The sequence below is a fragment of the Pelobates fuscus genome, chromosome 4 (assembly GCF_036172605.1).
Source record: "Pelobates fuscus isolate aPelFus1 chromosome 4, aPelFus1.pri, whole genome shotgun sequence".
In the NCBI taxonomy this organism is placed as follows: Eukaryota; Metazoa; Chordata; class Amphibia; order Anura; family Pelobatidae; genus Pelobates; species Pelobates fuscus.
Window position 1 is genome coordinate 57,170,426 of NC_086320.1, and position 24,494 is coordinate 57,194,919.

Below are 24,494 nucleotides of genomic sequence, written 5' to 3' on the forward strand. Positions count from 1 at the left end.
TAAGTCATCTAAAGTGTCTACACCCTCACTCACACTCCTAATTAATGTGTCCCTCTTTTGCAATGTTTCGAAGTATGATGCTGGCCTGGCTTGCCTGTCAAAATATAGAAGGAGATGAATTTGCAAGATGTGCTTTTTCTTTTACACAGCCAGCCTAATAGTACACTCCCTATATGTAGTTCACAGATAGAGATATAGATTCCAGGGAGCATATAGTAGCAGGACTAGAAATACAGCCTGGTACAGTATAACTTCGATAGTGCTAGATCTGACTGCACTACAACTGGCATCACACAGGAAAACTGAGCACCAATTGAGGTATTCAGTGTGGCTGTGATGTCATTGGAATAGAGGTAAAGACTAAACATATAGAGACCCCAGGCAGCTGTGCCCAAAGACATCTGTCTCTCCAAACTTCAACCCCACGCTGAGAATTGTCAGATACTGACCAAAGTCCTTTGAAGGTATGTGCTGCTTGGCTGTTATATTGCTGGAGGTATGTTGTGGTAAGTTCAGACGCGGTAAGTAGATAGGACTTTAAATTTAGACTCGGAGCAACATTTCCTAAACTATCAAGGAAGTGACCACCATGTTACATACTGAGCAGCTATACAGTGTAACAAACCACGTATAAACTCCATCAATCAAAAATGCTGACATTGTTACATATTCAGCGTAACTGATTAACAATACAGTGTCACTCAATTCGTTAGAGATTCTAGTAGATCCTTTTGTGTAAGTGATACAGCTATCTCTACTGGAAAACAACACAATACTTCGCAATAATGAGCACTTAACACCAATAATTGGAAATGTTCACTATAGATATCTTTTTACAAGCGAACTGTTAGCGCATGTTATCTCGGCCATTCGCTACATGCACAGTGGGAATTAATAGAACACTATAAGAAATGACTTGGATTGTTCAGTTCATGCGCTGCTGGCTAACCCCAGTATGAAATCCCTGCTGATCTTGCTCATCTTAATGAGTGCTCAAGAACTACGCAGCAGGCATGAATAAACCGTGATCACGCAGTTCACAGAGCATTAATCCAAGACACTGAAAAATATTTCGAATATCTGGGGGGGGGGGGGGAAGAGAGCACAATGTAAGAGTAGAAACCCATGGATTTAGGTAAAATGAGTATACTGCGAAGATCGAGACAACAATCCTAGACTACAGGGTGATATTTTGTTTCGGCCCCTGGCAATGAAAAGGTTAATTTAACTACAGATAATTTCACTAGTTGGAATTCTAAGGACGATTACCTTCTGCTCCTCTTTCTTTGTATATTCAGGAATAATGTTGTTTACCTGTTCGTGGAACAAGCCGTGTAATGACCATATGTCTATCCTGTTGGAAATGTTACATTGGTTATAGTACACTCAGAAGTCATCATTAAAACATGACACCCCAAAAGATTGCTACTGGAGTTTTTCAAAATATAATGTCAAGTTTAGAGAGATCTAGTCATCTCTAATAGAGCATGTGGCATTTAGCTAAATTAGGATACAATGCTTTATTGAGATGTTGGATTTCGATATATGATAGAACACAACAAAATCCTTTCTCAGACAGGTTGGGTGATTTGATGAAGAGGTAGATCCTATATTTCTTTTGTTGAAAAGATCTATTAGCCAAGGCTACCTGAAGTTTAGAATCATTTTGGGTATCCATCATTTCTTGGTCAGGACTTGGTGACTCTGGCCATACAAACAGTGGTTTTATAATACATTTAGAGCAGCCTAAATGGCTGAGTCTGATTATCTAACCTGTGTATAAGCAGGAACATGACTAAATACAGATCTATGAATGTCCTGAGGCCAACGGCTAATTAATTTTATCCTACAGGAATAGAAATGCATGTGTACAAAGAAAGAAGTGTAGTGAAAGTATTCAGAGCAGCAGAGTCACAGCAAGCACTCCTTAAATCCTTAAATGGCTTATTTAACAGAACTTTCTAGGATTAATAACCTATCTGTGTCATATTCACCTCAACACCTTTGTTTTCCACCCCCAGGCCCTTCTGTGTGTCTCTTACATCCACAGCCCCATCTGTGTGTCTCTTACATCTCCAGCCCCATCTGTGTGTCTTTCTACCCTCTCATGTCCCTCTGTGTGTCTTTCTCCCCTCCATGTTCCTTGGTGTTCCTCTCCCCTTCCTATTCCTTAGTGGTTCCTCCCCCCCCCCGCTCCCCATAGTGTTCCTTTTAGTGGTCCACCCCCTTAGTGTTTCTTTTCCCTTCCCTCCACTGTCTTAGCGTCCTCCTCCACCTCTCCCTCCCCCTTAGTGGTCTGCTCCACTTCCTCCCTTGCATGCCTTATTACCTTTCTTGTAGCGTGGCCGAGTGGAGTGGAGCGGACTGCGGTACAGGAGCTTCTGATTCCTGTACTCAGCCGGACTGACAGGAAGTGCTCTCTCAGTGAGAACTTCCTGTCAGTCCGGCCAGGTAGAGGAAAAAGATCCTCCTGTACCACGGTCCACTCCACTCGGCCACGCTACACTGAGTGACTGGCAGGAGGGAGCGCTGTGACTTATGGATGCGCCGGCCCTGTAGCCCCCCAGACCACTTTAGCACATTGAAGTGGAGTGTCCCAAGTCCTTAAACCTGCAGTGGTAATTATTGCAGTTTTTAAAACTATGACACTTACCTGCTAGGGTTAACTGCACCTCTAGTGGCTGTCTGCCACACAGCCACTAGATTGACTTCTGGAAGGCTAGGTGACTTATGGTCGTTTAACTAAAGATGGACATCCTCACGCTATGCACGAGGACATACGGCATCACCCAAAACCTCATAGGAAAGCAGTATTCAATTTTTGTTTTGTTTTCCTGACACTATACTTTCCCTTTAAATTGCAGGTTAAGCATGCCTCCAGTGTGCTTCCTGGCCCTTTACAAAGTTTGATGCCATGAAAAGACCCTGGATGTCCTCAGGCTTTGCATGAGGATGTCCACAGTCTTCTTAAACCTCACAGGAAATCACTAATTCGTAATTGATAAAAATATAAAACATTTTTGTAGATTCCATTGATTGCCTTATTTCGGCAAGGATTGGCCTTTTCCTAGTTAAAGAATTACAGATAATTAGAAGTTCTGATCACATGTTAATTCAGCCCTGACCTCTCCAGGAAGGATGCAATGCTTTGCTTTAGTGATGGTGCACAGAGCTAGGGGCTTACTCCTACAGCTGTGTAACCAGGTATCGCTTGTACAGATGTTTAAATACCCCTTGTGCTTTAAAGTATTGGTGCTTTGCCATTCAAATTTAATGAGTAAGGAGCCTTTACTAGGTTATCAAAACCAAATCCAATTTAGAGTCGGCTTTGAGATTTTCCTTACAATATCTCATTCAATCATCAAATTTATAGCCGTAAACAGTTTCCCAAGATGCACAAATCAGCGTGTTATTTTTTTGGTTACCATGTATTACAGTAAATAAAATACACCCAAATGCTTCATAAAAATAAAGACTGCAATTCTATCTAAGAGTTCCGGTGACATTATTAAACTACTCGCGTTTTGCTCTTGTGGTTTATGATATCACCAGATCCCCCCCGCTGGAATTTATGGCCTTATTACAGGCAGTAGGGTGTAGATTACTTTTTGTGTGATGTTAGCAATGAATGAACTGTGCCGTACATGAAAAAAACCCACTGTAAACGGTTCCCAGAATTGCAGGGTGCATATTCATTACAGATGCCTTCATTCTATGGGACTCACACCTCGGCATTGTGTAAGTGCAGAGGTGGCTTCTTCCCAATACTAAAAATAACTGTTAAATCACAACATTTCACTCGCAATAAGCAGTCCAAAGAAAATAAAATCATTTCTTTTGGAGAGCAAGAAAAGGATTGCGTTCAGAAATTCCGTCAAGTTGTCAAGAGCAACACACTTGCTTGGAGAAATAGGAATGTATTCAAGTGTTTAGTAATGACTGGTGGCAAGAAACATGGGGTGTATTGTTTTTCTCTGTAATGCTCTAAATCTGTGGCTTAAAATCAGTGTATTGTGACAAACTGATGTGCCTCCAGCCACCTCGAAGATTGTCACAAACACATCATGTAGGTTGTTTTTTTTTTTTTGTTTTTTTTTAATAAGTGCTTGTTTAAAAATTAGGATCTTCATCCGACACACAATCAGCGCAAGTAACTTCCTTTTGTTAGAAGCACGCAAACCTCTTGGGTAAAGCTTCAGAAAAATTGGACATTTATTACCTGCTCAAATTGAACATTTCCAAATACGTTTAGCTTTAAATATAATCATATACCCAGATAAACAGTAATTAAAGTGACATGTATCTAATCTGATCTAAAACAATTCGCTTTTCCTGAGGTCTTGAAAAAAGAGCGATAGAAATACTTTGATTCGTGATATAATATTTTTCAAATATCGTATCACCAACAATATAACAAAGCATTTTTCTCAACTGTTAAGATGTTTAACTCCACGCAGTTTTGTTCTCTGCTAATCCTGAACATGTCTTTCTTTGTCTTGCCAATTCCAGCTTGCTAACGCACTCCACAAAGGACAAACGCAGTCCATTTATGTTCCAATAGACCTGTCTGATGTTTTCTTTAGAGCATGTTCTGCAGTAATACGGTGGAACCTTTTCGAAAAAGGTCACTCATCCAGTTAGCAAAGTCAGCATTTTCTGGGAACTTCAATACATTCTCAGAGTTTTTTGGGTGGTTACTATTTAAATGTTTGTGGGAAGATCCCACAGAGCCAAAATTTGGATTCTCATTTTGTAACCAACTTTTCAGCTGATGTTTATATGAAAATATATTTGGTACAAAAGAACAGTAATGAACTATTTATTTTCACTTATCAGCGATTCTAAACAGTACTCAATCAGGGCAGATTTGTACTATTTCGAAGCATGAGAAATGTTGAAGACAACTAAAGTATCAGTCTGCACATTAAACCAAACCGAGGTAACGAGGCTTGACTTTATTTTTTGCCTTGGTTCGTAAAGAAAAAGCACAACATCACTGATAAAAACCATTATCAAAAACGTTGAATTTATATTTAGATTGTATTAACTCCATTAAATAATACATTGAACATCACCCAAACCTTGCATTAACCTCGTTAATGCAATACTCGGTTTTATTTCTACATGTATATTAATGATTTATCAAATGACCGCACAATCCTTTTCAATCCTGCCACAGCAAGGGCACACATTACAGATGAGGAAAATAAATAGAACCATTTAATTTCTCTGTCTGTATGCTTTCTCAAGGCTGACTGCCATGTGCAAAGGACAGAGCAATGTACCAAAGATGACAGGGAGCTAGCAAAGATGCATGTGCCAAGTTGCAGGATAAAGAGATGTCAAACCTCACAAATACATAATTATTAAATATAGGAGATAAGTAAACATAATATACGTTAAAATAAGAGTTTAGTATTATTTTAGGAAAATAACTAGAGCTGAATTTTATCAACATTAACCTGTTAAAAGGGAGATGTCACTTTTTTAAATATTATGATTAATTATTCCCTATATTTGACTAATTTATTTTAATGAGATCTGAAAATAAAATTTAATTCTGAAAATCGTACCATTTATATCCAGAAAATAGGTGCCTACATTTTGGTTCCCTGCCAATCACTGTTATAATATATTTAATTTTTTAATTTAATAATAATAATTTGTGATTTCTATAGCGCTTTTCTCCCTGTGAGACTCAAAGCACTTTACAAATATACAAACATAAAGACATAAATGTTAGGAGTTTCTGAAGGTCAGCTGACCGGACTGATTCCTGATGGAAGAGGTGGGTCTTTAGCTTTTTTTTTTTTTTTAAGTATGTAAGGACGGTGCTTCTCTGATTGCACACGGTAAAGAGTTCCAGAAGGTAGGGGCAGCGTGGCTGAATGCCCTGGAACCTGAGTCTGTCTTTATTCTTGGCACTGACAGGAAGGATTGCTGGCAGACCGAAGTGAACGGGATGGAATGTAGGGTGTCAGGAGCTCTTTCAGGTACTGTTGGGCCTTGATTGTTTAATGCTTTGAAGGTTAGCAGGCCAATTTTAAAATATGTTCGCCATTTAATTGGAAGCCAATGCAGGGAGTGGAAAATAGGTGTTATGTGGCAGGAGCGAGTTGGATTGGTCAGTAGTCTGGCTGCTGCATTTTGTACAGTCTAAAGGCGATGGAGTTCTTTTTCTGGGAGGCCCAAGTAAAGTACCTTGCAGTAATCTAGCCAAGGGGAAACAACTGCATGGATTAATGTTGGCATATCATCCGGTGGAATTAAGTGTTTTATCCTGGCTATGTTTTTCAGAAGAAAGTAGGCATATTTTATTATGGAGGAAATCTGCTGTTTAAATGATAGTCCAGAGTCAATCAGCACTCTGCGGTTTTGTACCTTTGATGAACTAATGAGTTTAGAGCCTCTAAGCTCCAGGCCAGTTGGGTGATCATGGGATATTTTCGTTGCCCTGGGTCCCCTCACCAAGAGTAATTCTGGTTTGTCCGGGTTCACTTTAAGCCAACTAGTATTCATCCATTCTATGAGGTCTGCTAAGCAACTGTTGATGCTGCCTGTTGGGTCGGTGTTATCTGAAGCAAAGGAGAAGTAGAGTTGTGTGTCATCAGCGTAAAAGTTATACCTTAGACCATGTTGCCTAATGATGTCCCACAGTGGTAGCAAGTAAATTGCAAATAGCATGTGAGACAAGATGGATCCTTGTGGAACTCCGCAGGCCAGTTCTGTTGGTGCCGATGAGCTTAATCCTGATGTTACTCTCTGTGATCTACCAGTGAGGAAAGATTTAAACCAGTTAGGGACTGTGCCTCTTAGACCACAGATGTGCAGCAAGCACTCTATTAAAATCCTATGGTCAATGGTGTCAAATGCATCTGAGAGATCCAAGAGGATTAGGATGGAGTAATCACCTGTGTCTCTCGCCATAATTAGAGCATTTAGCACTCAGACTGGTGTTGTTTCAGGGCTGTGGCGGCATCTGAAATCTGACTGGAAAGGATCAAAGATGTTCAAGCTTGATAGATGGGCCTCCAGTTGAGTTGCCACTACTTTTTCAATTATTTTTCTCAGAAATGGAAGGTTGGATACTGCTCTGTAATTAGCCATGCAGTCTGGGTCTAATGTTTCAATGCATGTGGATATAAGCTGAGTTGGAGCAGGGTCTAAGTCACATGTACTAGGTTGCAACTTTTGTATGGCTCTTTTAACTCCCTTTATATCCACATTTGTGAAAGTGGACCATTGGGGCAATCTGGCATTCCATTGTAGTGGTTCTGGTGTGTAACTATTTGGCCTGCTGTGATAGAGGCTCGGATTGAGGAAATCTTGTCTCTGAAGAAGATCGCAAATGCTTCACACTTATCCTTGGTGGGGATATGCATGCATGCTGTTTTGCAGAGTCTTTCTACTGTGCGAAACAGTTGCCTGGGTCTATTGTGGGAGAGTGCAATTTTGCGTGAAAAAAATGAAGATTTATTTCTGAGTTATCTTGAATTGATATTCATTTAGATGTTTGGTAAGAGCAGCTTTATCTTCTGGATTATGTGTCCTGCGCCACTTTCTCTCGAGTTTACAGCCTGTTCTCTTCATTTCTCTGATGGTGCTATCAAACCACGGAGCATTGTTGTTGGTTTTGACAGTGCATATGTGAGTTGGTGCAATGCTTTCTAGGGTGTCTCTCATGGTTTTGTTGTAGAGTCGGACTAAGGAGCTGGGGTCTTCACAGGTGCCCATAAGTTCACTTAGATCCATATGTGATGTTACATCCAATGGCGTCAAAACTTATAATGAGCGGTGTTTGACCAGGTTCTAAGACTGGGATCTGGCTGATTGTGATACAATGGAAAAGTGAATGGAATGGGGGTCTGACCAAACAACTGGATTTACAGTTACTGGTGACACTTCTAGTCCAGACTGGAACACTAAATCAAGTGTATGAACTTTTCTGTAGGTGGATTTGTGTGAAGCATAGTGCACTCATCAGGCTGAGGAGATTCTGCCCAAGCAGGGATAGGGTGTCATCAAAAGTGTTGAAGTCTCCTAAAATAAGCCATCTGGGGTGTTCAAGGATTAAACCAGTCAAAAGTTCCTGAAGAAATCTCTTCCCATCTCCTGGGGTTTTGTATATTAACAGTATCCGGAATCCTCTATCTATTGAAACGCTGGTATCTACGTATTCAAAAGATTTGGGTTTGTAGACTGATATTGGTCTGGAATTTAAGGATGATTTGACACAGATCATAACTCCACCTCCCTTGCCATCTTGTCTCGGGCAGTGGAACACAGTGTAATTGCCTGGAATAGCTGCCTCTAGAATAGGCTCTGCATTTTTATCTAGCCATGATTCTGTAATTTTGTAACGCAGCTCCCTGTAGCTAGAACAGGGGACAAACTGCAGCACTTCTGCTCACAGTCGTCGTGGCTTGACTGAGGTCCTTGAACTGCTCCCTCCTGAAGCCGAATGGGGAACTTGTTCTAGCAACCCCCAGGCACTGGACAACACTCAGTCCTGGGAGTTCTAGTCCTTACAAGGACTTTCCCCGTTGAATCCTCCACACTGGAACAGTGATTTGTGATTAGCCCTTCCCCTCCCAGTAACCAGATGACACATAGTTCTGGGAGTACAAGCTGGAATACTTATAATCTGGCCATGGTTTTATACAGTTTTAAATACAGTTGAGCACACCCATGACACTCCCACAGAAAACAGGATAATCCCTCCACTATGCCTGGGAGATAATTGAGTCAGGAACGGTACAAAACTATCTCCAGGCACAAAAAAACCCACATTTAACAAACACCCCAAAAGTACCTTAAAAATACATTTAAAAAACCCACAAACGTCACATCCCCTGATAGCCCTGATCTGGGTGACCATTATTCAAAAATCACCCAGATCAGATCAAGGATTTCCTGGAAGTCATAATTTGATCGACCGCACGCATTGTCCCATGCCCAAAACAGTTCCAGAGAATTAGGGCTTGCGGTCAGTCTAGTTCGGTAGTTTAAAAACCAAACAAACTACCAAACATAGTCAATGTTCTTACCCTGGAGCTTGTTCACCTTGTTCGTGGTAACGTTTCCACAAAACAGTGTCTTTCTAAGTGTTATAAAACCGAACACAGGCGATCATGGAAGTCCGGCGGTGTTCGGTAGTTTCAGGGTCCGAAAATAGTTCCATGAAGTCGACGACCAAACACCGCTGCCTGTGTTCATGCAAACAAGATGGCCCCCACCTCGTGGTCGTCCATACGAAATGTGGCCACCCAGACAAACACTTAGAATACTGCGGTGAAAATTGTTACAAATCAGCAATTAGTCTTAAAGGGACATTATAGTCACCAGAACAACTACAGCTTATTGCATTTGTTCTGGTGAGTAGAATCATTACCTTCAGGCCGTTTGCTGTAAACACTGCTTGTTTCAGAGAAAATGCAGTGTTTATATTACAGCCTAGTGATAACTTCACTGGCCACTCCTTAGATGGCTGTTAGAGATCCTTCCTGGGTCATGGCTGCCTAAAATGCATCCACACATTCAGTATCTCCTCCCTCTGCATTCAGACACTGAACTTTCCTCATAGAGATTCGTTGATCCAATTCATCTCTATGAGGATATGCTGATTGGCCAGGGCTGTGTTTGAATTGTGCTGGCTCTGCCCCTGATCTGCCTTCTTGACATCTCAGCCAATCCTATGGAGAAGCACTGTGATTGGATCAGGCTACCACTTCTGCTGATGTCAGCAGACTGCTTGTTTTTTTGAGGCAAACAGCATTCAGAGTTAAAGCTCCAGACTTAAATACAAGTAAGATGTTGCTATATTTAGGGAGGCATGAGGGGACCAGTGTGGCTAGATGGGGGGTTTAACCCTATGGGGTCAGGAATACATGTTTGTGTTCCTGACCCTATAGTGCTCCTTTAACATAGCAATTAGGCTTATCAAGCTCCCGGGTGGTCTCCAGGGTGGAGACTTTTACATTACATTTTACAGGGTCCATAGTCTGTGGGAAGAAGGCTGGCAAGCAGGTTCCTCCAGGAGCTTGTGGCAAACTCATTTGGAAAGCGGAGTTTGTCACAAACGCTAATTTGCATGTTTCAATAACAGCTGTTTTGTTCCTTATTGATCTGGCATTGCACAGGATTGATCTGATAGGGCAGTCTTGGGATTCTAATTTCTTGCGCTGTACTTTGGAAACAGCGTGTCTTCTAATAGGGATCACACATAGAGGTTTCCTTGATTTGATAGTGTGGTTTTTGTGGCTTCTAGGTTGAATCACTTCAATTGGGCTTGATTTTCAATATTGCAATTTGCAGAGAAGTGACAGTTTCAGTTCAAACAGCAATGGCAATCATCATTATGAAACAAAGAAATAAAAAAGAATGTCGTCTTAGAATCTTTAATGACTAGGGAACTGAGTTCCAGGGGAGAGTTTCTAAGAAGCAGAGTTTCATAGTAAAACAACTAACTTTAGAAGTAAAATCGCAATGTACAGCTAATGCAGTCACTTTATTTTTTAACGTGCAGCTCCTCTTAAGCTGCATACCGCTATTATGTACATCAAGTGCTGTACGTCAGCTACATGCCACGGTTATGTACATCAAGTGAGTTTTTTCCCACAGCAGCTGATAAGCTACCAGTTAGATACACCTGCTTGACCATACTTGAGCCTTCCAATCTGTTGGCAGATGGAATTGGAGTAAGGGGTATAGTTAGCACTTCTCTATAGAAAGTACTTTAAATGTGAGTCTCCTCTCATCCCTAAATGGGTGATCTTGTGACCGTTGTGTAAAGATGACCCTGTAGCTGATGCAATACTCAACCTCTAACTTCAAAGTGAGCATTTACATGTTTCCTGATTATTACCAGTCAGAGGTCATCTGTAATGAATATGCACCCTGCAATTCTAGGAACTATAAGGTGCTTTCTTGAAAGAATCTTCTACTGCTCTGACCTCCATATATACACTGTTGTCACATGTTTGGAAACAAACAATATATGGATACATACAAATAAGAGTCTATCGTTGCACGAACAGTGGGTCAGTTACATATAGGCCAGAGGACAAAACCGTATATATCTCAGAAGGTTATCCCACTACATACGACATATAAAATCTGAAACCTCAGGATTGTTAGGAGGATCTCAATTAACACTATTTGGTTGTCCCTTCCACTGAATATTTACCAAGAAAATTCATAAAAACAAATAACCATTTATTTGATGTTTTCCAAAGTATACCCTAAACCAAGCAAGAAATGTCACCAGTAGTAGAAATGTCACGAGAGGACGCAATAATCCTAAAAAAAAATACCTGAAAATCATGATATCTATTTAGTAAACCATGCATTTAAAAAAAAAAAAAAAAAAAAAAAAAAAAAAAAAAAATAAGAGTTTGGGGAAAGAAAAACAGCCACGCTGAGGATCAGTCACAACTTACTTTCTAATTTTGGCATAAATTTAGCAGCTCTGTTGCTAAGTGACCACAATAAAAAGTATTAAAAATGGATAAACTCAAAAGAGACAAAGTCCCTTTCATTGGTGTGTGCCTGAGACACCAAGTTAAGAAATATTTAAACATGTACATTTTCACAGGCTGACTGAAGGATGACCTGTAATTCATCTGGCTAACAATGTAAAAACTTAGGTCAAGATCACGCCTCGTGTATTCAATATCCACAGAGGGATAATATATTTCTGAACTTTAACTTTGTTTCGAACATGATGAACAGGGAGGGGTAAGAAGCAGGCTATAAAAATAACAAAAATCTGTACACTAAGCAAAATTATCGGCCATTTGAATGTGTTAACAAGTGAAAAATTAAGTTCCAAAATTGTGTTTTTTTAAATTTAGCATAAACCTATCAGTAAAGAGGTGTCACATCTTGACACTCCAATTGCTATTGAACTTCAATTCTTTGAATCCAATTAATTAGAGTCCAGCGAACTATGGGAATCATAGTCCAATAGAACCTGAAGAGGTGGACATACGAGACAAGTATGTTACAAAGAGATAAGGAGAAAAAAATATTATCATACGAGTCGGGAACCAAATAAATAATTTGAAATTAAATAAATTAATGTAAAAACAGAGGCTACAACTTCAGTGTTATTTTACAACAAAATGAGCAAAACAGAAGTTTTAAATTTGGATAAAAAAACAGAACCTGAGCCGAAGGAATAATAAAAACGGATGGCTTTTAATTATAAGCGTTAAATCTCTAACAGAGGGAGTTTTTGTGCAGAGCCCAGAGGTGCACAAGCATGTTTGCACAGCTGACCCACTAAAAGTCCCCGATAGGTATTTTATGCAGCTTGAGAAGAGTGTGTACCTGTTACGGTTTTTGTTTTGACAGGGCTGCTGGCATACTCAGACGGCTGATTCGATGCCTGCTTTCCCAGGGGCGCACTGCCAACTGACACTTCATCCTCCTTCTTCCTTGATAGTGACACAGGAAGAGCAACGGATCCCAGAGCCTGAGGAGGAAGACGAGAGAATAATTTATGTAGTGTTATTTAACGAAGGGCTAAGGAGAAGAGATCACATGTTCTACCCCATCACGGGGGGAGGAAGGGAACCTTGTACACTCTGCTCTACGGTATAACGCTTCAAAATATGGGGGCTTTAAAAATTAATTAACAATAATTAAATTCAAGCATATTTATATAAATGAATTAAAAGAAAATGTTAACATTTATAAAGAACCATCTCAGTTGTGGCAATAACATTAACAGAGTATTAGTTATCATGGACCTTCTTGGCTACCACAATTCACTCAGCAAATTGGATGACAATGTGATGATCTCTCTATTTTACCTATGTATAACATAATATATTTACACTCTATGCACTTTCTCGACCCTCAAGCAGCGTTAGTCTCTACCGACATCACATAAACGCCTCGCGCCAGTCCCCCACTGGACCTACAGTTTCCCAGCAGCTCGTCCCTCTGAGAGACTGTACTTGGTGCCCAAAGGGGATCGGCTGATTGTGACCATGCAGACAGGTCACCCTAATGTGGCTCTGTGAAACTGAGATGTCATAAGCATCAATAGTAGTGTTTAAGCATATATCTGCAGTTTCAAGTCTTACCTCTTACTGCGATATTTGTGCATCTGTTTATTAGCATATAAAAAAAGCATTTACTAGCATTCTACTGCCTATGTAAAATCTTAATTGCATGTCTTATTTACTATGTATTCCAATCACTGCACTACAAAAATAAAGAATTCAAAAAAATGAAATACATTTACACAGATAAACATAAATAACAGCAATGTTCTTTTTTTTTTTTTTTTTTTTTAATGTCTTTAGGCTACAGTGTTGGGTAAAGTGCCATCACTAAACCATGTAATGTGTCATCACAAAACTAATTATGTTCAATTGTTTATATCTCCATGTTGCAGGCATTTTATGTATGCTTTGTTTTTGTTTTTAAATCAATTTGGACCAGGTCCCAGTATTTGGTAGCAGTTATTGGTACTGGAAGACATAAGGCTAATAGATCAGGGAATAAGAGTTCTGAAGAAGCAAATATGAGGTTCCCAAAACGCAGAACCCCAAGTATTGCTGAGCAACGCCACCAATAATGCACCCTGAAGTAAAGGATAAAAGTTCAGAGTATTACGTTAAAGTAAGCTAGGTACTAAGAGACCAGAGGACTAAGGGATTGGAGTATTGGAGACCCGGGGAATAAGGGGCACAAAAGATAATATGCCATAGGACTAAACAACTATTTGCATGCAGAATCCTAATTCAATGGTTTGGAATCCCTGGTGTAAAGTGCAAAGTTAAGAGTTTTATAATGATTTGAATTTTAAATAAACTACCGGTACTCTAAAATTACCTGAATTTCCATTCATTCCTAGAAGCAAGAAAAAAAATGATGTTTGAATTCTACAGTAAAAAATTGCTTGGCTAAAGCATAGCCCTAAAATAATCCTTGTCTAACCTTTATACTGTAACTGCCCATAGAAAAATAATAAAATAGATGAAACCGCAAACTAATGACAGTATCTGACGTGGAGTAAGCATGATCCAGCCATGTTTCTGTAAGTGTTTCCAAAGCAGCCATCATGTCAGGCGTGTTTAGAAAAATACCTTTGTCAGGCCAAGCTGGCAACTATTATTGCTGGAGTAGAAATGTTAAAGGGGAAGGGGAAGGCAGCTGTTTCAGCTTTCTGTAACAGGGCCTGATGCTGCTGATGAAGACGCCCAGCCCAATTTCATCAGGCTTCTGGCAGCAAATGTTGGCTTCGGGGACATTGCAGATGATATATCAGCGATAAAAAGGGTGGAAAACGACAGTCAAAGTTTGGTCAGAGTTCACAAACTAGCGAGGAAATTGCTTCACGGACAGTGGATGACAACTGCCCAGGAGCCGTACCACTGACAAATCGGGTGTCATCAGCAACGTACAGCCTCAAAATGCACACACCATGTCAAGTTGTAGGATCCACTGGCCGTTCAGTCACACAATAAGAGAACTTCCGGGAAATGTCATTTTTTTTTTTAGGAAAGAATGGGTCTCCTTTGTATAGGTTCCACTTGGCTTTACTAGGCTTTCACTAGGCTTTGAAATCAACCTTACAGTTTAGTTGCCAGTCCTAATTGCTCTACTGCACTGCCTGATGTCCTCTATTTCCTCAAATATGTAACTGATTTAAGTGTGAACTATATATCCATCGTCCAATTGTATAAACAAGTAGCTGATACATACTGGCAGTATAGGTGACAGTGCCCACTGCACAGAGCATTACCAAATTTTATATGTTTTGGGGTTATCCTGTGCCAGTGTAATAAGGGATACAGAGGAACTGCCATTTCCCTGGCATGTAATATTAGGTGTACTTATCGCTATATTTAAAAGTAAACTATATTGCTAGTAATACAAAGTTGACCCTACAGTGCCCACCTCCCTCGCACACTCTCCAAAGTACAGAAAGGGTTAAAAATCTGCCTTGCTTCTCCACCCCCGTCGGAACCTAATGCGCATGCATGGCAAGCACCGCACGCGCATCAGGACTACCTTATAGAAAAACATTTTTTTATTTTATTTATTTATTCAAGGTTTATTTGAATTTTACGTACATTAGTTGAGGCAGATATGTGCATCAAAGATAATACGTAGCTCTACAGTTTCATGGTATAGCATATTATTTAACAACATAACAGAAAATAACATAAGTCTACAGCACACAGTTTAATCTAAGAATGTCTCAGTGTATGTCAGTCTCAAGACGTGATATTAATTTAAATCTGAGTATCACAACAGTGTCAAGGCGTTACATTCATTTGATGGCCAGTTATGTCAGGCGGTTCTGGTTTTGATGAAATTATAAGTTCCGTTGTCCTACAGGGGTTCTGGCAGAAGCTGGATGTCCTCATGCAGAGAGTGAGGAGTTCCACTCCTGGGAAGTGCCACCAGTGGCTGTCAGGTAGACTGGTAGAAAGCCACTAGTAGACAGCCACTAGAGGTGGAGTTAACCCTGCAATGTAAGTATTGCAGTCTATCAATAACTGCAGTAACTATAATTGCAGGATTAAAGCGACAGGGACAGTGCCCCAGACTACTTCAATGAGCTGAAGTGGACTGGGTGCCTATAAGTGTCCCTTCAATGGGTATTTGTGAACCATGAAAAATAAAATTAAATGTAGAAATCCAAACCTCTTTATCCTGCAAATGGGCGCCTCCATCTTGTCTCACTGTCATTCGTTATAAACTCTATTCTTTGCACCTATCAGTCAGCATAAAGAGCCAGTACAGAGAAACAATGTTTCTATTTCATTTCCAATATTTGCCCAGGCTTTATTTGAGCTGGATTATGAAGATTGCTAAAACGTTAACATCCATTTAAAAACCGACCTGAAAACATCTTGAAAATATTGAACACAAGTGATTTTCACTGATTCATTCTAGAGAGAAGTGATACTTACCCTTTAACAACATCTCTGAACCAGGTCTAACAGTCTTATCAAGCAGACATCTTTCTTCCATAACTTGTTGACAACATTGTGACAAGCTCCCCTTCCCACGTGAGTTTGCCACGAGCTCCTGGAGGAGCCTGCTTGCCAGTCTCCTGCCCACAGACTATGGGCCCTGCAGGGAAACCGGTAAAAGACTAACAAAGTTGACCGACCGTTAGCACTGATTTCATGGAACTGTTTTGGTCATAGGACCATGTGCACGGTCAGTCAAAATTATGACTTCCATGGAAATCCCAAACCCCTAAACCGATCTAGGTGATTTTTGAATATGTTGGTCCCCCAGATCGGGGCTATCAGGGGATATGACCTTTGTAGGGTTTCCATGTGTTTTAGGGGTACTTTTGGGGTGTTGTTGTATTGCATGTTTTTCTGAGCTTGGAGATAATTGGATTAGATTAGTACAGGGCCTCACCCAATTATCTTCCAGGCACAGAGGAGGTATTATCTTATTATGTATGGGAGTGTCCTGGATCTGAGAGCCAATGTAATTGTGTATTTGTTTCTACTGTGGTTTACTCTCAGGTCCAGAGGGGAGTGCCCCTTGCATTGGGACCTGCATATAAGGCCAGTTGTGGATCCCATTAAACGAGTTCCTGCCTACCCTCAACATAGAGTCTCTTCTTATGTGTGGGGGGGACAGCTGTATCTGCTCTGGAGATTGCTATATCACTATACTCCTCTAGGTTCTAATCACTTGCTCTTGTAAGAGCAGCCCGCTACACTCTCTGGAGCAAGAGAGGTCTGCCCACTGGAAGCTGGATCCTGGTCTTGGGTCCAGGGTGGGTGGAGGACGGCAAGACCCCAGCCAAGCTGTAACACTGGAAGTGGGGACTACGGTGCTGATGGTGTCTGGTGGAGTGCTTGGAAGTACTCGAAGCAGTGATTGGCAGAGGCACCCAGTCGGGGTGCCAGGCGGTCCGTCACAAACATACTTTAAGTCTTGCCTGTAGATCAACCACATACTATTAAGACAACAGTGCCATACTACAGATGCTCTGGTGGTGCACTGTATATTGGTGTTCTACAATAGCTACTTGACTTTGTTAAGACAGTTGAAATTTTTGTAATTGACTACTGAAAAAAGCCAAATTAGTTCATGCACTAAATGTGCTATCTGTTCAACTCCATATTTTGCGGGATTTATTTCCGGTGGGGTTAGCTCAGAGTTAAACATTTTTCCAAGAGAATAGAGCACCAATAAATTGGATAATAACATCCCATATCCCCAAAGGGAAAAAAGAAAGAGATAAAATCTCAGTCTGAACTTGCCTTATGTTTTTTATTTATATGCGGCCATGCACATAAGAAACTAGATGTTTTTAAGTTTCACATACGCCAAGTCTTTTTATAATTGTGTTTTTAATATTTATGTATGCATCTTTAAGTCTCCATTTTAGGAAAATGTGAAAAAGAAAATATATATATAATTATGCTGTTTTTTTTGTTAGCTTTAGTGACAATGTATGATGACTGTCACATGTCCAGAATATTAACAGATTTAACCTATAGTTTTTCTACTCATCCAGCATCTTTTTTTTCTTCAGCTCCTGACGCTTCATCTACCAGGATCGCATGTCAATGCTATATTCTTGCACATGTACAAAAATATAACACTGCTGTCTACAGAGAATTCCACCAGACCACAGGATCACTAGTGATGGTTGGGGGAATTAACAAAAATTGATGGCAGTACCTTGGCCTTCTCTCAAGCAGAGAAAAACTAATTTCTCTACAAGAAACTACTGGCCACTTATTTAACGTCTGCACATGTGTTGAAATGCCAGACCTCTCCTTTCAAACAGAAAAGGAAGTTTCAATGAGTGATACCACTCCTAAAGTCAGAGATGGGGTCTCCCACTTGACTATTAGCATTAGCATTACAAAGATTGATAAACACTGCTAACTGTATGTGGGCTTTATGCTTACACAAACATTATTTCTGCATTCTGTTGATATTTTTAGAAAACTGCACTTTTAAAATGTGCCTTCAGTATCCTTAAAAATACCTATAAGCAGCCTTTTGACCATTTTTACTTATCACACCTTCTGTATGTGACACAAAAATATATATTTTGCTTTTATAATCACATTTTGGACTATGAGCACAATATTGCAAGATAAAGGACAATGTCTAACGCTTTTCTTTTCCCCCGTATTATATGTGGGATAACTGAATAAACAACAATTATAAGTTGTGTAATTTTACATAATTTTAGTTTTAAAATTTATCGGAAAAGTAATTGACACACAAATTGCTGTTTTATTATATGGTTATGTATTAGCTATATATGCATTGTTTCAAATAAATGTTAAGCTAATATTTTTTCTCAAACACAAAAAAGCACAGTATTGAACGGGTTAAGGACCATCACTAAATGAAAACACGCACCGATTTTCATCTCAGCCTCTGTGAATAAACCCCATGTAGTGCCTATTTTAACAAAGTAATAAAAGCTGAAGGCGTAGTTGACATGATAAATAGCTATGCTAAGCCTTAGCAAGTATCACTTCATGGATACAGTGGTAAAACTCAATAAATAGTCTCTCACATGGATTGAACAGGCTGATGGAATAAGGGGATAAACAAATGCCATCGATTATACAAATACGAAAGGAATGATCTAATCAGGTCTGAGGTTTCACACCAGACAGAACAGTCACCCTAGGCTGGATAAATGGCTCTCATCTGCTGTAGATTTCGGCTTTTCCTGATCATATGATGTATGAGAATCTGGTGACTGAAAACGCTTTGTCAACACATTTTTTGCTAATTTAGGATGGATGAGGAATCAACATTGACAGAGAAAGTGAGTGTTGTGATCCTGTGTCTCAGTCACCTCATCAGCAGAGCAAAAGGGAGGCAAGAACATTAACGAAAACATTTCTGGGGAGGTTTTTTGTAAGATTTCTGACGACACAATACTCAGAATTCCCACATCTCACCCCCCTTTAAAAACATTTTTTTTTTTTTAAAAAAAAGGAGAGAAAAAAAAGTGGCATTTAACTGGCTTTCACTCTACAGCCAATACATGTATCATTGAGCCATTATTCTTTTTTAAGCATTGAGAAGTGTTGACTTTGACGTTAATACAGCCAGTATACATTTACATGCCAGACTTCTTTCAAAGTTCTGAGAAAGTTAAAATAGGTGTTAAACAATGCTTTGGTCATAGGCCCAAAACGATGCTTTGTAAGGTTGAGCCAGACATACTATACTAATGATTCACAAGTGGAATCAGCTAAAAAGCCATGAAATCTAACGTGGCCCATTCTCACCTGCTGTGGCTGTCTGCTGCTTTTTTTCTGTGGCAGGTATGTTAGCCATGTGTATAATATGGGATCAACGTTGATTGCGATGCCTTGAACGCTGGCAAGGAGTATAGCACCTAAAAGAGAGAAACGGAGACATAAGTTATAAAAATAACCTACTATTATTACATTACATATTATTAATGATGTAGTTTAACAGATCGCCTCCAATGTTTTCCAAAACTAGTAAATGCTGCCCACAACCCATGGTCACCTTTGACAGACACAACAAAAAAACAAATAAAAAAGAAAAACAAGCATAAGTTAAAGTTAATGTTCGCTTGCACCCTGCATTCACACTAGGCTTATACACCTGCTTTTCTATCGGGTTCACTTCTTTTCTTGACATGACTTGTCCCTTAAAGGGACACTCCAAGCACCAAAACAACTTCATCTAAATAACGGAGGCACTCATACCTCGAACTGTTTAACCCCTAAGCTGTCTCCAGCACTGGTCTTCACTCCTCCCCTGGCGGCTTCCGGCTTCTGAATTTTCAGATTCAAGAAGCGTGCAGTTCTGCCGGGCAGGGGCGTGTCGTTGATTGGCTAATGCTCTCAGCCAATCAGTGACTCTCCATTCACTAAACTGGCTTAGAAAAAGTATTCTTAGTTTAAAAATTGAATGACTAAAAATACTAAGTAGAGCATGCCATACTACAATATTTATAAAAGATTAGATTGTGATTGAGTGGTTAGGTTTCTTTTTGACCAATACTTGTCAATTACGAACAAGAAGGATGATGCTCTGAAAGCTATACTCCGCAGCTTAGGAAAACCAAGAACATTTTTATTTAAACCCTAGTATAAAAACTTAAAAAGGCAAGTGTTTTAAAATGTTAATTTCTTGTTGTTTGGGGGAAAAAAAACATTCCAAGAAAGGGAGATGAGTTTGCCATTTGAGAAAAGTCTGCATACTTTTCCTTGCATGCTACCTCCCCCTGGAAATTGTATGCTACAGTTTATAATGACATAGTGTGATAAAAGGGAGAATAGATGTACTCCGTAAATAATCTATTAAATGTCTCAGCCAAGCAGGGTTAGAACAGCGAGCAGTAATGTCACCTGAATGGATTGCTAGATGAGGATAATGGCCTCCTGCTGTAATATGGCAAATTAAGCCCTTAAGAGGACTAAATATTTAGGCATAGCTAAGATGTTTATTTTTAAAGCAGGAGACCATTATTCCGCAATAGCGTTCCATCCATTTGACATTATTTCTATTACACCAGATGATTATATACAAACACTCTAGCGTGGGGTCCTGCAAACGCCTGACAGACCACTTTCTGCTACATTTAGATAAATCAACCTAGAGAGATACAAGATAACATGAATTATTATAGTTAAATCCCCCCTCTCATAATATTGCAAAGCGCTACGGAATTTGTTGGCGCTATATAAATGGCAATAATAATATCTAAGAAAAACAAACAAAAAACAATAAATAAATAAAAAAATAAACTATAGTAAGTGTGATTTTTAGATTTGTCACTATAAGTAAGTTGATATTCTAAATTATATTTTCAATTACATAAATCTTATCAGACCCCTAAAACAAATACCTTCCTTTGGTGGACATCTTAAATGTTGGGAGGTATGTGCTATTTATTTAGGCTGGACGCTGCTAACATATGTGAACATTTTTTCAGTGTTCTTTATTTAAACATAACAACAAAAAAAGAACATGCTCACATGTTTCAACCAAACTGTCCACACAGCCTCCATTATTTCTTTATAAGAACATAATAATTTAATGGTACGATTACAATTCTAAGAAGTCCAACAGCTATACAGTATTTAATCTGAGAGTGCTCAAAGAGTGAAACGCGTATGGTTTATCCATTGCTTCCCTTTCATACTCCCTTGGTGCTTAGTATCCTATGCATCACTTGCTTTAAAACAAAAAAACAAAACAAAAAACTTTGGATACAAAAAAGATTAACAGATTTAATAATATTTTTTTTCAAATAATTAAGGAGAGTGTGTTGCATTTTTTTGAGGAAGTTAACATTTATTTAACCTGACTGTAGAGGGAATAACGTCTGGCAAAGCAATTAATATCATGGTGTATTGCCATAGCTTCAGACACAGCAGCAAAAAAGAAATAAAACAGAACAAATGGCCTTGCTTTAAAGACGGGGATATTACCGCAAACTCTAGATTGTAAGCTCTTTGAGCAGGGTGCTGTTTCCTGTTAAAATTTGTAAAAGTTTGCTTTATTTGTTGTTGTATCTCTACATTAATATTGCGAACCTCTGTGGAATACGTTGAAACAATACAAATGCTATTATTATTATAATGATGATAATAAATGTCACCATAATGTTTAATAGAACTATCAAAACTCATAAGTCCAAATGGCTGTTGTTTCAGTAATACCCCCAACTTCAAAAAGTGATATATATATATATATAGCTGTAATGCACAGATATTATGCATTCTAATTTAACTACCCACTGCTACCCGAGTGCAGATTACAAAGCAATCATATTCCTATTAATTTGTTAATGTCCCGAAATTATGATCCACTTCCTGGATAAATGGTAAAGAAAGGCCATATGCCACAACGTGCACTAAATACAGAGCCGGCGCCACAATTGGGATCGCCTAGAATGTTTCCTGGTGGGCTGCCTGCCCCCAGTGCCAGGCCGATCCTCAAGGTGCCTGAAAGTGGGGGCGCCGAGAGGAGCCCTGTCAAATGGGGGCCAGCAGGTGGGCATCTGACCACCTCAGGTTGCCCCCAAAGCTGTATTAGGTAAGGCAGAGCAGGCACCTGCTTACCTTGATGGCAGGTGCCTGCTCTGACAAAAAATGCTGGTGAACAGAGGAGGAGAGGGCAACGGTGAAGGCAGGCGGCGAGGGAGGCTGTTTTTGCAGCCTCTCACACGCGCCCTCTGTGATGCCGGAATACAACGTAATTCTAGCCTTGGTGAGGAGCACTTTGACTGTCAGTCAGTGAGTGTGTGAGTGTATGTCTATCAGTAAGTGTATGTGTGTGTCTGTCAGTGAGTGTGTGTCTGTCAGTGAGTAAGTGGCATGAGGGACGGCAAAATGGATCTTTGCCTAGTGCGGCAGAAATCCTTGCATTGGCCCTGCCTAATTACATCTGGTAGTGTGCTCGGGACTGCGAATATTGACTCTGCTTGGTCGTGAGAAACTTGGTGGGCTGTGTATAAATGTCACACACAGGAGCTGAGGCTTAAATGTTAGTGCATACACCCCCTCATTGGCATTTCCACATCGCAGTTTGCCCCAAGTGACCTGCTGTGCGACCTAACTGGATGTTTTACATTTAAACTCATGTGATGTCTCGATGACTCAACTGCACATTTGTTTAAGTCCGAAGTTAACCTCTGATTAACAGCCTTCGCTGCACGCATTGTTTTTCTTGCCGGGATGTGTTCTAGGACTAATGTTTCATTTTTCCCACACAATTCGCATTTAACGTTTACCAGAAAAAATATATAAAAAGGGGGAAAAGAAGGCACTACAAGCTACGTATGTGAAGTTTCCATGTATGATGATCAACAGGTGACTAGACGAGACCACAAGAGTGATGAAATGTCTTTAAAGATGAAGATGAGAACAGGAGATGCAAGACTTCTCCTAGTCACTGCCAATGCAAATATTTTCATTTGACAAATCTTGATTAAACTCTGGACTTTAGCCGGGATCGGCTTCCTAAGAAATATTAATCTTTAGTAAATTCATGCAAGCTGAGTGGATACACTGGGATTTATTTCATAATGATTTCCATATTCAGCAGATGACAAACGCTCTTCAAAAACTCATTACATGCCAGATTCATAGCATGCAGTAAGGCCCAGATGACTGATTCACACATATTATCCATCAATACTGTTCCTGAACAAAATTATTACAAAATCATATAACATATACACAAACATATATATGTGTGTGTGTCAGAGATGTGGAAATATGAAATCAGAATGTTGACTTTGACAGATAATGACACCAAAGGCCAACAACAAAGTGAAATTAAAACACATTTGTATGAATACATCAACCTTTAGATGGCATAAAGGTAAACGGTATATATATATATTTTTTTTAATTCTTTATTTTTCATGTGCTGCTTTTAACAATAGGTTGTACATATGCATTCTGAGTAAACATTGAGAGGAATTGACATTTGCAGGTACATAATGCATTGGTAGCATCCCTAGCACGTATTTGATGTTTTATGGGGTAAGATTGGTTGTTTGCTCGGGTGCCAAGTGGTGGTGTACGTGTGTCGTCCTGGTGTCAAGTGCTCTGCTGGGCCGTATGGTTTCTGCACCTTGGCGTTGTAAGGGGTTTATGCGTCTGTTGTTCCGGTAGGAATAGTGCGTCTGCGTCTGTGATGGTCAGTAGAGGGTGTATGCTAGTGGGAGCGTCAAGTGTCTGGAGGGGTGCCTACATGTGGATCTCGACTCCTGTCGGGGTCCCGTGTAGAAAAGTGGAGTGCGACTCTGGAGTTACTCTAGAGTCCTTGTGTGTGGAGCGTAAGAGTGCGCCGATGTGTGTTTGGCCGGTATACGGTGTATGACCTATGTCGTTATAAACTTTGTATGTGTACATCGAGTCAGATTAGTGGGCAATAAGGCGATGTAAGTCTAAACAAAACCAAATATACAAAACAATAACTTGAAATTATAACTAGAGTCCTCACTCAACAGTGTGGTGCATCTTTATATTGGTGGACACAGTTCTTTCAGGTTGGGGCCGCTGGGCGTTCGGCTCCTCTCGGGGTAAAGGGCATCGAGGTATTTGCTATCTCCGCAGCCAGCGTGTGAAGTCCCAGGGTTTGTATGTATAGTGTTGCTTCTTGTAGTGTGGACAGTGTTTTCGTGCTCCCATCTTTGGTGACTAGTAGAGTGCGTGGCAGTGCCCACCGGTATTCTATGCCAGCGTTGCGGAGTTGGCTGGTCGCAGGGCCCAGCGATCGACGCCACAGCATCGTGGTGCGGGTGATGTCTTGGTAGAACGTTAGTTGCGCGGTTTCAAAGTTGAGGGGTGTTTTGCCCCAGACCGCGGTCATTACTTGGATTTTGTCGGTGGTCGAGTGGCATCGGACTATCATGTCCTGCGAGGCTCCTGTTGGTGCTTGCTTCGGCTTCGGGATGCGGAAGAAGCCTTCAAAGGTGAGATTCTTTGCTTGGGCGTGTGGCATTATCAAGGTGGTGAGCCTCCTGATGT

General features: G+C 40.1%; 1 protein-coding gene across 2 annotated transcripts in view; it reads right to left on the reverse strand.

The window, feature by feature from the left end:
- Positions 1–24,494, reverse strand: part of VPS13B (vacuolar protein sorting 13 homolog B) — an 843,188-nt gene that overhangs the window by 457,666 nt on the left and 361,028 nt on the right. For both annotated transcript variants that reach the window (XM_063451210.1, XM_063451211.1), the window contains exons 20-21: positions 19,263–19,372; positions 12,331–12,475 (exon numbers count right to left, since the gene is read on the reverse strand). In XM_063451210.1, the coding sequence (XP_063307280.1) occupies positions 12,331–12,475; positions 19,263–19,372 (255 nt within the window). The remainder of the gene's footprint in view (positions 1–12,330; positions 12,476–19,262; positions 19,373–24,494) is intronic.